Source organism: Populus trichocarpa, chromosome 8 (genome assembly GCF_000002775.5).
Source record: "Populus trichocarpa isolate Nisqually-1 chromosome 8, P.trichocarpa_v4.1, whole genome shotgun sequence".
NCBI classification, from domain to species: Eukaryota; Viridiplantae; Streptophyta; class Magnoliopsida; order Malpighiales; family Salicaceae; genus Populus; species Populus trichocarpa.
In genome coordinates, this window is record NC_037292.2 from 15985757 (window position 1) to 16001882 (window position 16126).

Here is a 16126-nt window from a genome sequence, read left to right on the forward strand (position 1 = left end):
AGAAAATGGAAGTGCTGGTGGGGAATCAATCTTTTCTTTGCAATGTTCAGATTCAACCCCTTCCTTACCCTTAGAGATTAACTCATCATCTTTCTTACAAGGTTCAAGAATGGGTTTTTTAATAACCTTACCACTGCGGAGAGTAATGACTGATTTGACTTGATCCATGTGTTGGCTTCCAGAACTACTTGCATTTGCATTGTATTGCCCCTTGGGATTTTGCTGTAGTTGAGATGGAAACTTACCTTTCTCTTAAAAACTGAGAGCAGATGTGAATTTTGCAAGAGTATCTTTAAAATCTATCATGCTTTGAGCAAGTTGAGTGTTGATTGTCTCTTGCTTTTCAATGAATGCATGCAATGTTTTCTCAAGATTTCTTCTAGATAGTGGAGTATAAGGAGGTGCATATCCATGAGAATTTTAGAAATTATGGTGTGCTTGAAACGGTGGCTATGAAGTTTGTGCATTATTGTTATCACTCTTCCAACTGAAATTTGGGTGATTTCTCCAACCAGGGTTGTATGTTTGCGAGTATGGGTTATGATTGGACATTTGGAAACTGTTTAAAGCATGACTTGTTCATGGAGATATTCCTTAAAAGAAGGCAAAGTTGGACAGTCATTGGTTGAATGTTCATTGGTTTCACAGATTTGACACACAATGTCTTGAACAGATTTTAATTGACCACTCTTTTTCAATTCTAGTGCTTCGACTTTTCTAGCTAAAGATGCAAACTTGGCTTGGAGGTCATGATCTTCCCTAAGGTTGTACATTCCTCCACTAGATGTTTGAGGTTGAGTTTTACTTGTTGCCTCATAAGTGCTTGTAGTGTTCCAATTTTAAACATTTTCAACTAGCAAGTCTAGGTACTCCATTGCTTCATTAGGATCTTTATCTTCAAAAGTTCCATTGCACATCAATTCCACCATTTGTCTATCTTTAGGTGTTAACCCTTCATAAAAATATGAAACCAATCTCTATGTTTCAAAACCATGATGAGGGCAAGTATTAAGCAAGTATTAAGCAAGTCTCGATACCTATCCCAATATTGGTAAAATGTTTTTCCTGGTTTTTGAGTGAAAGTGGTGATTTGTCTTTTGAAAGAGTTTGTTCTGTGAGACGAAAAAAACTTCTTTAAAAATTGTTGTTGCATTTCATCCCAAGCACGAATGGATCCTGACCTAAGATTTTGTAGTCATGTTTTAGCTTTATCTTTTGATGAAAAATGAAAAAGCTTTAATCTGATGGTGTTCATGCTACAATTTAAGTCATTATAAGTGTTACAGACCTCCTCAAATTCTCTCAAATGCAAGTATGGATTTTCTGGATCTAAGCCATGAAAAGAAGGTAAAAGTTGAATAATGTCTGACTTAAAATTAAAATGAGATGCATCAGGGAGGAAAACTATGCATGAGGTTGCACTTGTTCTTGTGGGATTCATGTGGTCTCTAAGTGTTCTAACACAGTTATTCTCATTATTCTCATTATGAAGCGACTGATTATCTTCTTTGGCTATATTTTCTGAAAATGATGAGGATACCCTACAAAGTCTACCACTTATTGTACGTGACTAAACTCTCATGCACGTGTAGGAAGAGAATAAAAGGAAAAAGAAAACAAAAGAAAAGAAACAAAACAAAACAAAAGAAACAAAGTTAGATACAAGAAAAGTGAAAAGAAGAAATAAAATAAATATTATAATTTATACAAGAATTTAACTCCCCGGCAACGGCGCCAAAAACTTGACACGACCAAAAAGTTGATGTCTTCTCCCAAGTGTAGGAGTGTCGAAGTAATAAATAACATGGCAAGACCGGAGTCGAACCACAGGGAGGTTAACTATATAAACTATAAATAAAGAAATAGATAATAACAAAAAAGAAGTTTAAGAGAGCTTTAAGATGTGATATTGCTGTAAGGATTAAACAATGATAAAATAATTGTCAAGGTTAGAGGATCCACTAATGGTATTTCAAACAAGTATAGTATAAACTCTTTTTATTACTCAACTGGAAACCACACACAAAGGAGGTTCCAATCGGATTATAAATTGTTAACATGATTACATTAGTTATCTTATTCGAATAATGCTAATACTTGTAAATGTTGTCAGGTATTCATGATTATAACTTATGTTAACAACAAATCAAGTTCCTTTCATAGCACAGGTGTCGGTTATACCCCATACGGTTGGGATATGAAAGTGCCAAGCATTTATTGTACCAAGTGTTATACAACACAAATCTAGATTAATCATTTAACAACTAAAGTATTAAAAGTGAACAAGATAACAAATACAAAACATGTTAGTATCAAACATTAAAGTCCATGTTGAGTTTATACTATACTTATTCTTACACCATTAGTGTAACCTTTTCACCTTGACGTAATAAACTTAGCTAAACATAATGAAAGAGAGAAACATAGATAAACAAGATAAGAACATAAATAAGATATAAGTTAACTAAGTAAAGGAAAGGAAATGAAAAGTATAAACAAGAGATTAATATAAAACAAAATTTAAGCATTACAAAAATATAAAGAGAGCAAGATCATGATCTTGATCTGAAAACCAAGATGTCTAAATGCATGTCAAATGCCTCCTTTTATAGGCCAAAATTTGGAACTATTAATTTGATGACTAATTGTTGAGTGGGTGGCCATATCTTGACTTGGTGACAATCCTTATCTTCTTGTCTGAACAAAACGTCATTACTAACGTCAGAATTTGAACAGATTGTCCTCATGAAAGTTCTAGGAAATTGTCTCAGCTTTCCAAAAAAAAAAGAAAAAAAGAATCAGTGCATTTGGACTTCTAGAACTTGATATATGGGCTGAACACTAAACAATGTCTGGGCTGCAGGACATATTCCGACTTCTCCGTTGTTGCTAAGATTTGGACTTTCAAACAGCAGAATTGAGTCTTAGACTCCCATGAATGTTTTAGGCCTATGTCTTAGCTTTCTAGCCATATAAACCAAATTGAAATCCAAGATCTACAGCTCCAAATATGATGCTATGACTAAACAGTGTTCCAGTTTGGACTGAACCAACATCTCTTTTCTAAGCTTAACCCTCTCTTTGTCTTCTCAATTTCAGTAGTTGAACTCATCAATCAATCCTTTGATTTATGTGATAGGCCTGCATTTAAGATGAACATTTACCATAAATTAAAGGTATCTTATATTATTAGACATGTTATTATAAAACATGCTCTAGTTAAGGAGTTATTGATACTTTAAGTGTAAAATGATGATATAAAACCTTGATAAAAATGTACTTTTAAGTACTAATCAATTAGCTTCAAATAATGGCATCCGAAGTGGACAACTGGGATGAACAAATGATTAGCTTTGGCTAATGGCATCCTAAGTGGATGACCGGGATGAATAAATGATTAGCTTCGGAAGTGGATGGTCGGGTTGAATAAATGATTAGCTTCAACTAATGGCATCCTATGTGGATGACCGAGATGAACAAATGATTAGCTTCGGCTAATGACATCCTAAGAGGATAGTCGGATTTGAGAGTTATGAGTTAGTTTCAAGAATTAATGCATTCATGTATGTTATGTTTTGTATATACCAAGTATATGAAAGAACTACGATTATTATGCTTTAAACAAAGAACAACGTCAGTTCGGCTAACAATATTCTAGATGGATGACCGGGTTTGAGTATTGTAATTAGCCTCAATAATTGATGAATTATTAATTGTGGTATTTACATAAGTAAGGGGAAATGGAATAATTTATGCTCTTTTGGTCCATGAGTGAAATGTAATGTTAATATTGCTTTATCATGTTTCTAAATTGCTTATAATTGAAGCAAAGGTCTGCTTATCATATGAGTCTTCCAATTCTTTTGTTTTACATATGCCTGGAACAGGTAAAAGCATTTTTGCAAAGAAATGTCGTGCAAAACAATTGAAAATTTGTCATAAATGTGCCAGATGGACTTGCAATGCACAATGTCGTTCTTTAGGAATGCTATCTATAAACCATGAAGATAAAATACAATTCATTAAGGACGGCTTGAGTAAGGAGTCTTTAGATAATCTTTTATTGACTCTTGAGACGCACCCTAGTGAAGATGTGTATCGTGCAATTCATGATTTATGGCCCCATTTTCATAAAGAATATGCTCGATATAGTCTTGGGAATCTGACTAAAAAAGACCATGTTTGTCTGTTTTTAAGAAAACTGGATGGGAAGCCTATCCCCGACCTATAAGGGCGTTTAAGTCATTCTTGGGTGTAAAACCAAGGGAAGATGTGAGCCACAATCACAACTACTTCTCCATACACATGTTCTAGAAAAAAGGAGGGAGGGAGAGAGACTTTAGCTGGCCTACATATAGGTAATATGATAGCATTTTCCATTTTCTATCTATAAAATCTTCTCCCCATTCCCTTCATTTCTATTAAATCCATGCATTCATAAAGTATAGGAGAGTGTAGCAATGACAGGTTCCTCAGGTCATCAAATAAAAAATATTTGTGTTTTTGGTGGATCTGGTCCTAGGAAAGAAAAAGAGTTTTTAGAATCAACAAATCATCTTGGTCGAGTACTAGCTGAGAGAAAGATTCATTTAGTGTATGGAGGAGGCAGCCTTGGGTTAATGGGAAGTGTGTCAACATCTGTATTTTTAGGAGGTAGTCAAGTTTTGGGTATCATTCCAAAAGCTTTAGCCAAAGTGGATATCACCGGAAAAACAATTGGAGAGGAACTACAGGTCTTCACAATGTCTGAACGAATGTCTGCAATGTTTGAACATGTTAACGCCTTCATTGCCTTACCAGGTGGTCTGAGCACATTAGAAGAGATATTTCATATTTCCTCTTAGGCCCAACTGAACATTCAATTTGTTGTCTTTTCTTAATCATGATGTGAAACAAAATTTTCTAACATCTTCGACATGACAAATCATAATCTCTGTTGCTACTACTGAACAATTGATTGATCAACTACAATCTTTCATCCCTGTAATCGATTCCTCCATGAGTCGAATAGACTGGTCAACCATGGAAAGCTGTAAAAAGCTTAGATTGGACTTGAGCCTTAGTTTGTAAAATCTTGTGTCTTTTGATTTTATTAATAGCATACTATTTTCTATTTCGTTATTTCTTATATTTGTTCAAGTGTGTTTCAGGTTTGTCAGTAGTTGCTATTTCAGGTGATGTCTTATATACTCTACTTTTCTACCTTAAAACATTAAGGACAATGTCTTATTTTGGTTGGGGGGAGGGCTAGTAGTAAAAAAAAAAACTTTTAGTTGTTATTAAAACCATTTGACAGAACTATTATTGTTAGGATGACAGAGTAAAGATGAATTTTATTGACTCTTGAGACGCATCTTGGTAAATATTTTTCAATGGTTATTTGCAACATTCATAACAAGGTTCTATCACACACTTCTTTATGAAATATTCTGGTTTACAAACTCTCATACTGTTATCACTTGATTCTGCCTACATACTTATCTAACAAGTATTTATAAACCATCATTTTCACACACACACACACACACACTTAAACACATGCTTGGGGTTGCACATTGGATCATTACATTATTTATGTTCTTTTGTTAAAAGTAACAACTAAGGGAAAATGATAATAAATATAATATCAATGATAATAAAAACATAGATAAGTTTGGTTTCGTAACCTCCCTAACCTAAGCAATTAAGCTTGAAGGGGTGTTTTAACACTTAATACCCTAAAGTTAACTGACTTGGGAGCTATTGGCTCAATGCTTGTTACATGGGTTGAGGAGAAAGCTTAAGGGAATCAAACATTGCACTATCTACATTTTAGTATCTGCAACCTGAGTTACTAAGCTCGTAGGGGTGTCTCAACACCTAATGCCCTAAAACCAACTGGTCTGGGAGTCATTAGCCCAACGCTCGTTACATGGTTTAAGGATACGTTATGTTTCAAGTTACCAAAATAATAATAATAATAATAATAATCCCAACCCGAGGAAGTTAAACAAATTTTGTTTTCTTCCAAGCAAAGCCCCATAACTGTGTGTTGATATATTGAGCACAAAAGGAAGCTTATTTATATCTTGATTAAGAAGTATGGAGCAGACATATAAATCTAATGAGAGTTTGTTTATTTGAATAGATCAATAGAAGTTAAATGATGAATGCCTTGCCTTTGGATCTTGCAAATTGTTTTTCTATTTTAATGCTTTAATTACCAGAGACTAATAATAAGCTGGTTGGGGGGTGTGATCAATACTTAAAAGTGCATTTTCATTAAGGTTTTATATTATCATATTGCACTTAAAGTATCATTAAATTCCCTAACTTAAGCATGTTTTATGACAACAAGTCTGATACTATAAGAAATCTTTAATTTATGGTAAATGCTCATTTTAAATGCAGGCATATCTCACAATTTAAAGGATTGATTGGTGTGTTTAACTATTGAAGCATAGAAGACAAAGAGAGGGCTAAGCTTAGAGAAGAGATGCTGGTTCAATTTAAACTAGAACACCATTCGGTTATTGGGTCATAACTGGAGCTGTAGACCTTGGATTTAGGTCTGGTTTTATCTTGATGAAAAGCTAAGACATAGGCCTAAAACATTCATGAAGAATAAAATTCAAAGCTACCATTTTCAAGTTCAAATCTTAGCAACAAAAGAGAAATTTGAATATGTTCTGCCGCCCAGACACTGTTCGGTATTCAGCCCATATATTGAGTTCTAAAAGTCCAAATGAGCTCATTAAATTTTTATTGGAAAGGCTGAGACAAATTCCCACAACTTTTATAAAGACTATATGTTCAAATTCTGATGTTAGCAATGATGATTTGTCCAGACAACAAGTCAATAGCTAACCACCAATCAAGAGTTGGTCACTAACTCAATAATTAGTTATCAAATCAATAGTTCTGAATTTTAGTCTATAAAAGGAGGCATTTGCCATACATTTAGGCATCTTGGTTTTGAGATCAAGATCTTGCTCTTACTTTCTTTCTTTGTATTTTTATAATGTTCAAGTTTTATTTCATGTTAAATTTTCATTGATCTCTTGTTTATGCTTTTCATTTTCTTTACTATACTTAGTTAACTTATATCATAACTATATTCTTATCTTGTTTATTTATGTTTCTCTTTTTTATCATGTTTATTTTGTCAAGGTGAAAAGGTTTCACTAATGGTGTTAGAATAAGTATAATATAAACTCAACATGAACTTTAATGTTTTTATTCAAGAAAGTTTGTTGTTAACATGTTTTATAATTGTTATCTTACTCATTCTTAATATCTTGCTTGTTAAATGATTAATCTAGATTTGTGTTGTACAACTCTTGGTACAACAAATACTTGATTATTTCATAGCCTACTGTATAAATAACAGACACCTGTGCTATGAAAGGAACTTGATTTGTTGTTGGTATAAGTTAGTACCATGAATACCTGACAACATTTACAAGTATTGACATTACTCAAACAAGATAATTAATATGATCATGTTAATAATTTATAATGAGTCATTAATGATAAAAAGAGTACCATGGAACCTCCTTTGTGTGTGGTTTTCAATTGAGTAATAAAAAGAGTTTATACTATACCTATTTGAAATACCATTAGTGGACTCTCTAACCTTGACAACTGTTTTATCTTTGTTTAAATCCTTACATCATCATCACATCTCAAAGTTCTCTTTAACTCCCTTTTCTTTTATTATTTGTGATTTTATATAGTTAACCTCCCTGTGGATCGACTCCAATCTTGTCGAGTTATTTATTACTTCGACACTCCTGCACTTGGGATAAGACATCAACTATTTGATTGTGTCAACTCCACCGTCCCGACGAAGACCCGCCTCCTCCTCCTCCTTCAACGCCTCTATTCTAAATTAATTGTATTGGAACTTATAAATGTTTAAATTTGTAATAAATGTTTGATTTTTATATTCATTTAATTTATTTTAATTATTTTCTATTTATGTTGAATATATATTCTTAAAAAAATATTTTTAAATTATTACTAATGGGGTTACCAATAGACTAAATATTCCAGAGAGTTGAAAAAGAATTACTGCAAATGCTATTACCATTGTATAATCACCAATAGAATTACAAACGGTTTGTTTGTTATTTATATGTCAAATTCATTAAGGGGAATACCGACTAACAAAAAAAATCACCAATGAAATTACATATAGTTTTTCTGCCAGTGAATTGTTATATTCATCGATGGAAAACCGACGAAATAAAATGGATATTTTTTTTGCGTGTTTTTGTCATCAATAAATCTGTCGATAAAATTATTACTGATAAATTTCCTGATAAATTATAAATTATAAATTATTGACAAAAGTTTTTTCACTAAATTATTTTTATTCATGAGTTTATGCCGACAAACTAAAAATATAAATATGGAAAAAATTTATATCAGTAAATTAAAAATTGTGGCAGTGTTTCCCATTAGAAACAATTTAGTGCGTTCTTCAATTGGTATGCGAGACATTTTTCTTCTGGATATTAACGATACTAAAAACATGCATTCCGTGGGCATATATACGTACAAATATTCACTTTAAAAAAAAAATAGAATGAAAAAAATTGATTGATTGATTTATCCAGTTAAAACTCAGCATTCATCAACTAATTATTTTTTTTTATCAAAATAATATTATTTTATTCTTTTAAAGAATAAGATCAACTTAAATTGATATATGTAAACCTTTTAATTGATCATAATTTTTTTTAATTATCGTGAATGTCTAAGTTAGCTTACGTATATCTCGACTAGTTTCACGGGTCTTAAAATTAACGACCATATAAATCTCCAGTCAAACTAATAACCTTTAAAAAATAAACTCAAAACCTAACTAATTCAGTTACATCCCTTGTAATTATTAGAGTTTTACAATTATCCTTGTTAGTTGTTATTATTATGGGATGGAATAACATTATTATTTGCGCACCACACCGATAACTCCCATAACTCCATAACGCAGTTATATAACGGTGATAGTTGGATTCATTAATGAGAATATTTGTTCCTTTGGACTTTATTATATATATATATATATATATTTTAGCTATCATTTAACTTTGAGTTCTTCTTTCCTTTGATCATGGACATTAATAAAATTCATCCCACCTTTAATGAAAAAAATCAACAAAAACGCAGGTACAAAGACCACGCACAACCTGGATCCTTTTGTGCCATGGCAATAATTGCTGGGTTGGGTAACAATCTCACAAGTGCTGAAATATTAATGTATTATAATTGCCGGTCCAATTAGGGCCCCTCAATTCATATTATAAAAAGATTAATTAAAGTATAAAGCCGCCGAAAAGAATCTTAGTTTCTTCAAGTTGAACCTTTGATTTTTGTATGTTAGATAATGCGGTTTCACCCTTTTTTTTTTTTTTTAATATTTTTTAAAACTATTAAATTAATATTTTTTAAAATAATTTTGATATTGATTAAAAAAACATCATTTTAATATATTTTTAGCTAAAAAATATTTTTTAAAAATATTTTACACCACATCATCACTAGATATTAAAAAAAATTAATTTTTTTTTAAAAAGAATTAAAATAATACATATACAAGTGTTTTACACTAGTATTATGATATGTACACATGTGTAAGGAATCTTAAACACCCCCGAAAAATAATTATGAACTGATCTTCTTGTTCTAATTGGTTATTAGTATAATCAATGTAAAAAATCATTAATGGTCTTTCTTTATGTTTTTACCCATTATCAAATATGAGTTAAACTCAACCCAATATATATATATATATATTAAGAATCTAATCTATCATTAAGTGATTTATAAAACCTTATTTCGAGATGTGAATAGGAAAACTAAAAATTAAGCATGGTTACTTTACTAACAATTTAACTTTTATGGATTAAATCGTAAAAATTATTTGTCTTTGTGTATAAATCTGTTTATTTTTGCATTTTAAAAACGTTTTTAAAAAAATTTGAATTTTTTTTATTTTTTTCTTTACTTCAAATTAATATTTTTTTGGTATTTTTATATCATTTTAATGCGCTGATGTTTTGATATATTTTCGAGTGAATAACATTTTAAAAAACAACTACAACTATACTCCTAAACACGCTCTTGTGATTTATAAAAAACTAAAAGTTAGAACAAACTAATATATATATATATATATATATATATAAAATTGAAAATATTATTAACCCATTTTTTCCTTATGAAATATCGTTACTTGTTTTATCATTCTTGCAAGGCTAAGGAGAATCATAAGCAGTTTACATAAGAGTCTAAAAACAAGAAAGTAGCGTCTTGAAAGGAAAATACAAATCATGGATTATTATTATTTTTATTTGAAAGAGTAATATTTTCTTAAGTTGAAAGAGTCTATTTTAATACCGGTCTCCATGAACCATAACACTCCTTACCAAATACGCCGCCGTTTACTTGCAAAAATAATTTAAGAGAAAATTCTTTCTTCGCAGCAAAGAAAAACACGAACCAAACACGGCCTAAAAAACACACTAAACGTATAACCAGAACGCCCCCCCTTCTGTCTTGTCTGAAAACAATTCCGTTTTAGCAAATCTTTGTCTCTCTACCCGAGCTGACTCAGAGCACTATTAACTCATAAATGAGTCAGGAATCGTTCATATACAGCTTCGTGGCACGAGGGACAATGATTTTAGCTGAGTACACCGAGTTCACCGGCAACTTTCCGGCGATCGCAACTCAGTGCCTTCAAAAACTCCCTTCTTCTAATGACAAGTTCACTTACAATTGTGATCACCATACCTTTAATTTTCTTGTTGAAGATGGCTACGGTAATTTCTCTTCCTTTGCAGTTTCGGCCCTCCATTTTCTCTTCGTTTTATTTCAAGTGAATTGCAAGTGAAAGTATGGATCTTGTTGGTAAAGTTTCTTTCTTTTTGGATTTGCTTTGTTTTGAACCTAAAATCTCAACTTGGGCTCTTTTGTTTTTGCTTAGTTTTGTTGTTGTTACTGGTTATTTTGGCAATATAATTACTGTCTGGTTTCGAAGGAAATTGAGTGAGGTAAGGGGAGGGGGGTTGATTTTCCATTTTTGGTGACAGAAGCTAGATGATGTTCTAGTAGAGGTCCAGTTTGGATTGCATGAATGATTTATTTGTCCTAATTCTCAAATTTTACATGCCCACTTAGATTACTGATAGGAAAAAAATACATCTATTACATCACCCTCATATTATAAGAAAAAAAAATACATACATAGATGCAAGTACAAAATATTGCAATATAGTAATCAAAATGTATATCATTTTATAATTTATAAAATTTGTAAATCTTCAGTCTCTTTTTGTTTTTTGTTTTTGTTTTTATTGTCGAATAAATGCAGTTTGTGTGTATTTTACAAACATACCTTATCAAAAGATGTATATGTTCAATTTTCTATCAATAGAAGTATTTTAGTGAAATTGTAGTCTGTATAAGATTCTAAAATCTTACAAAAGCGAGTTATTGATTTTTGGTTGAATGATCATTGCTTAAGATATGGCCATGTAATGGAATTGTGCTAAGTTTTGAGTTCATAACCATATTTGAAGGTGAAGTTGCTAAATTTTTAATCTCCTATATGTCCAAGCTATTTTTTCTTGTCCCCTCTGTATCTAGAGGAGTGTAGGAAGGGTTGGCTGTGACCTGTACTGCCTTTCCGGACTCCTTGAAATTTTACATTAAGAAGTTTTGAAATCATCTAGCAAAATGGCCGTGGAAGACCCACAATTCATATATTGTGCATGTCCTGTCATAATTTGAGGGATGTAACAAGTTGATATGCTTGATCAAAGTTTCATATTTTGTTTATTTATATACATTTGCATCATTTTTCTGCTATTTGTGGAAAGTAATTTTAGTTGTCAAAGCAACATTAGTTACAATACAACCATGACTTCATGTACTTAAGGGTTGTAGGTCCACCCTAAAATGTGACCACCTTATTTAATCCAGGCCTGCATTTTGGAGTATTTACCACTACCATGTCCTCTATGTCCCCAACCTGAGATAGGACGACATGGTCCACTATTCACTTCTCTCGACCCTTGTGGGAGGTTGTAGTTGCTTGAGCAGCTCTCTCTTCCCTCATTGGGATTGGTCAAGCTCCTTCACTTATTGCTTGATCCAATCTTGAACCTGTTGGGATCCTTTGTCGTCTGGTGTAATAAGATGCATCAGTCTAATGTAGTGGGGAACCTTTAATCCTTCTAGCTTCCCCTTGATATGGTGTTTTGTGCAATTTGCAGCTTATTGTGTTGTTGCCAAAGAAACTGTTAGCAAGCAGATCTCCATTGCATTTTTGGAACGCATGAAAGCAGACTTCAAGAAAAGATATGGGGGTGGTAAAGCTGATACTGCTGCTGCTAAAAGTCTCAATAAGGAGTTTGGGTACGTGCATCTATGAAAGTAGATAAAGCATTGTACACAAAGAAAAAGTCTTTCAAGATTTATGTTTTATTTTTTACTATGAGTTTTGTACTTTAAAGTAAGACTATATGCTCCTTATTTCAGGCCAATTATGAAAGAGCACATGAAGTATATTATTGACCACGCTGAAGAGATTGAGAAGTTAATAAAAGTGAAGGCTCAAGTTTCAGAAGTTAAAAGCATAATGTTAGGAAATATTGACAAGGTAAATGAAAAAAAAAAAAAAAACAGTTTCTAAATTGCTGTTAAAGTATGCATTTTTTGTCTGGTGCTCTTATACACCAATTTGAGCATTTTATTCCAGGATTTGCTCAGTTCTCATTAAATTCTAGGCAAGAATGCTTTTAATAGTTAGGATGTGCTGGGAGATTCTGCTATCTTTAAGGACCAGAATCATGTAATGCTCTTGTTGAAACTAGCTTACTCTATATATGAAATGTGTCTGTGTTCTTTTAAGATGGCTTATAAAAAAAGAAACTAAATGTTTAGTAGTTAGCATCAGAGACCAAAAATCCTTTCTGGATGAAAATGGAATTATGGTGGGAAGTTTCATTTGAACAAGTTATGTTCTGACACGATTTTTATGAGTGTCAAATGGGGTTCCACACTTTTTTTTTTTTTTGTCTGCTCTCTTGTTAAGGTACCTTTACAGAGAGCTTAGAAGCAAGAACTAACGTAATATAGAACATTTGCTTAAGAATGTTAGCAAGTCCACTAAAAATGGAAATGAAAAGGAACCTTGCCTGGTTAATAGCCGTGTTTCAGGATAAGTTATTTCATAAACCCTGTATGGATCAAACAACTTGTATTGCAAAACATTAAGCATGGTGATTGGTCTAAATTATCATAGTAGAAGTTGTTTTCTCTGCACAGATGTGATCGGCCCTGTGCGATTAGTTCTTGTACTGGCAGATTGAAAGGTTTGTTTGGTGAATCTCATGTAGAAATTGAGAACTAACAATTTATTAGCTTGTGAATGGAACAACCTTTATGAATTGCATTGATCAAACATGTAAACTAATCTAAACTAATCATCTGCAAGCAATAATTAAGTGATTAAATCTTGTTTGTATTGTGTTGCTTGAAGAGTTAGAAATGAGGTAACAGGTAATGGAAACAAAATGCATGCCGCAACATATACCTGCTTATTTGATGGCTCATGTGCCCTTTCCAGGCTATTGATAGAGGTGAAGCCATAGCGACTCTTGCTGACAAGACTGAGACTCTGCGTGATCAGGTTGGTTAACCATGCACAAACTTTTAAATCTGCTCAATCCATTCATGACAAGTACTTTTGACTGTTTTCCTTGATTTATAATTTAGGCCCAAGCATACAAGAAACAAGGGACACAAATTCGACGGAAAATGTGGTATCAAAACATGAAGATCAAGTTGGTTGTCCTCGGGGTGTTATTGATTCTGGTACTAATAATTTGGCTTTCCATTTGCCATGGATTTGATTGTTCCAACTAGTAATCATTCATACAGAGAACTCAATGCTATATACAAAAAGACTTTGAACAGTTTATGTTCGAACTTCGGCAGAGGAGCTTTGGTTTCATAAGATTGGTATCTTATCTTCTTAGCAAGTTGGCATGGAGAGAGATCTTAAGTTGTCATTAGCTTGAGCGTTGTATCATGTGTTGTAGTGTGCCAAATATTACACAGACATTTCTTTTTTGCAGTTTTCCTGTATTCGTATAGCAGTAAAATTTGAGTAACATTATGTGTTGGCGCAATGCTGACTGGCTTGGTGATTCCAGAACCCCACCTCAAACCTTTTGTTGTTGATTTCCGCCAAAACTTGGACCTTGTAGATGATATACTAGAGTAATTGGTATGCGTTTTGTCGCGGCTGATATCATTTTTTTTAACAGGTAAAACAAATGTGCATGAATTGTTAATATATTTTTTATTTATAAGTAAAATTTTAATATATATTTTTTTTTTATTTTTGATCTACTTGAGTTAATCAAAGTTTAAGTCTAATAATTTTGGTTTTCTGAATTATTTTTTGTTAAATTATATGATCATGAAAATATATATTATTAAAAAATTAACCAGAAAAATTCTTTTTTAATAAATAATGATGGGCTGTAAATAAAAACTCGCTAATATTATAAAAAATTAAAGGATATTTAATAAAATAATATCAAAATATATTCTTAATTAATTTAATAAATTATTAATATCTTAAATTAATTAGTTTTTTAATCTAAATTTAATAAAAGAAGTTAGACACGCATGCCTGGAATGAATTAAAAAGCTCAAGTATGCTTGAGCTTTTGTATATAATGTTTTGTTTAATTAATTTAAGAATTTAATAAATTATTCATATTTTATATTGGTTAATTTTTAAAAAATTTAAATATAAATTAATAAAAATAGAAAAAAATATTAGGCACGCGAGTCTGGCCAATAAAAACCCAAGTCTGCTTGAGCTTTTTTTATTTATTTTTTGCCTTCGTCTGCTCTTAATTAAATTAAGAATTTAATAAATTATTAATATTTTAAATTAATTAATTTTTAAAAAATCTAAATTTAAATTAATAAAAAACCAAAAAAGAATTAAATATACAGATTTGGCCTGAATTAAAAAGCTTAGGTATACTTGAGCTTTTTTATTTATTTTTTGCATTTGTCCGCTCTTTTTTTAATCAAGCAGACAACCTATCACTTATTGATGCCTAGAATCTGGTCATCAATCATCATTGTGGTGGCCGGAAAATCAAGAAGGGTTTTATGCCTAAAATCCTATTTTTTTCTTTAAGCAATTTTCATCTAAAAACACCATAAAAACCAATATAAATCATCTAACAACCCTGAAACACTCTAAAATCACTTAAAAAGTAAAAATCAACTAAATACCTAAAAATCAAAATTGAACTCGATTCGTTGTTCCCACCATGTTTAGAGAAAAAAACCATTATCATCAAACTCTTCTCGTCAAATAGAACCCTTTGACAATAAACTTGATCATTTTTGTTATCGGAATCATGACAACTGATAACTTTATTTTTTTTTCATCGTTTTCCAGTGATTTTTTCTTTTATATCTCAAATTCAAGAACCGAAAAAAAAAACTTTTGGATAAAAATAAAAATTGTTGTGAATTTAGAGTTAGTGATGTATTTTTTTTATTTTTCAGTTCTTTATCTTTTAATCTGGTATTATTTTCTATAATTTCAAGCCTCATCTATAATTTGAAGCCTAATTCTATCCGACTGGTAATATCTCTGCAAGCACACAAAGGAGCCAAAAATGGACGGGTCTAGCTGCTTTGGTAGCGCATATATATATTCAGTTCCCTTGTCAGGCCAAAATCAGACCATTCAACTCTCCTCGTGGGGGTTGAAGGATTAGATAAAGAATGTGCATTACTAGCAGGGAAGTCCATTATGGTTAGGTAGCGTTTCCTTCCTGTTTCGAGAGAGAGAAAAAAAAAACAGAGACCTTGAATTGTATGTGTGAAACCTGTATAGACATGGGTAATAAGTTCTGTATGAATTCTTTTTAATTACAAACTTTAATGTGTTTATAATTCTTTGCTTAGAATGCAGTTATTCCTTTCGTCAGTGTTATGTGAAGGATATATTTACACTAATTGACAATAGAGGAATCTCAAGTCTAAAGGGAAATAAACATTGTAAATATGCCGTGATATGTTTTTTTTTAAAAAAAAT

The 16126-nt window shown here is 31.6% G+C and overlaps 1 protein-coding gene across 1 annotated transcript; it reads left to right on the forward strand.

Annotated features, from left to right (window-relative positions):
* Positions 1 to 10476: 10476 nt before the first annotated feature.
* LOC18110906 (vesicle-associated membrane protein 724) lies at positions 10477 to 14183 on the forward strand. Its single transcript, XM_006389176.3, has 5 exons — positions 10477 to 10808; positions 12264 to 12405; positions 12529 to 12649; positions 13619 to 13681; positions 13768 to 14183. The coding sequence occupies exons 1-5, from the start codon at positions 10619 to 10621 to the stop codon at positions 13915 to 13917; spliced, it is 666 nt and encodes a 221-aa protein (XP_006389238.1). The 5' UTR covers positions 10477 to 10618; the 3' UTR covers positions 13918 to 14183.
* Positions 14184 to 16126: the final 1943 nt, after the last annotated feature.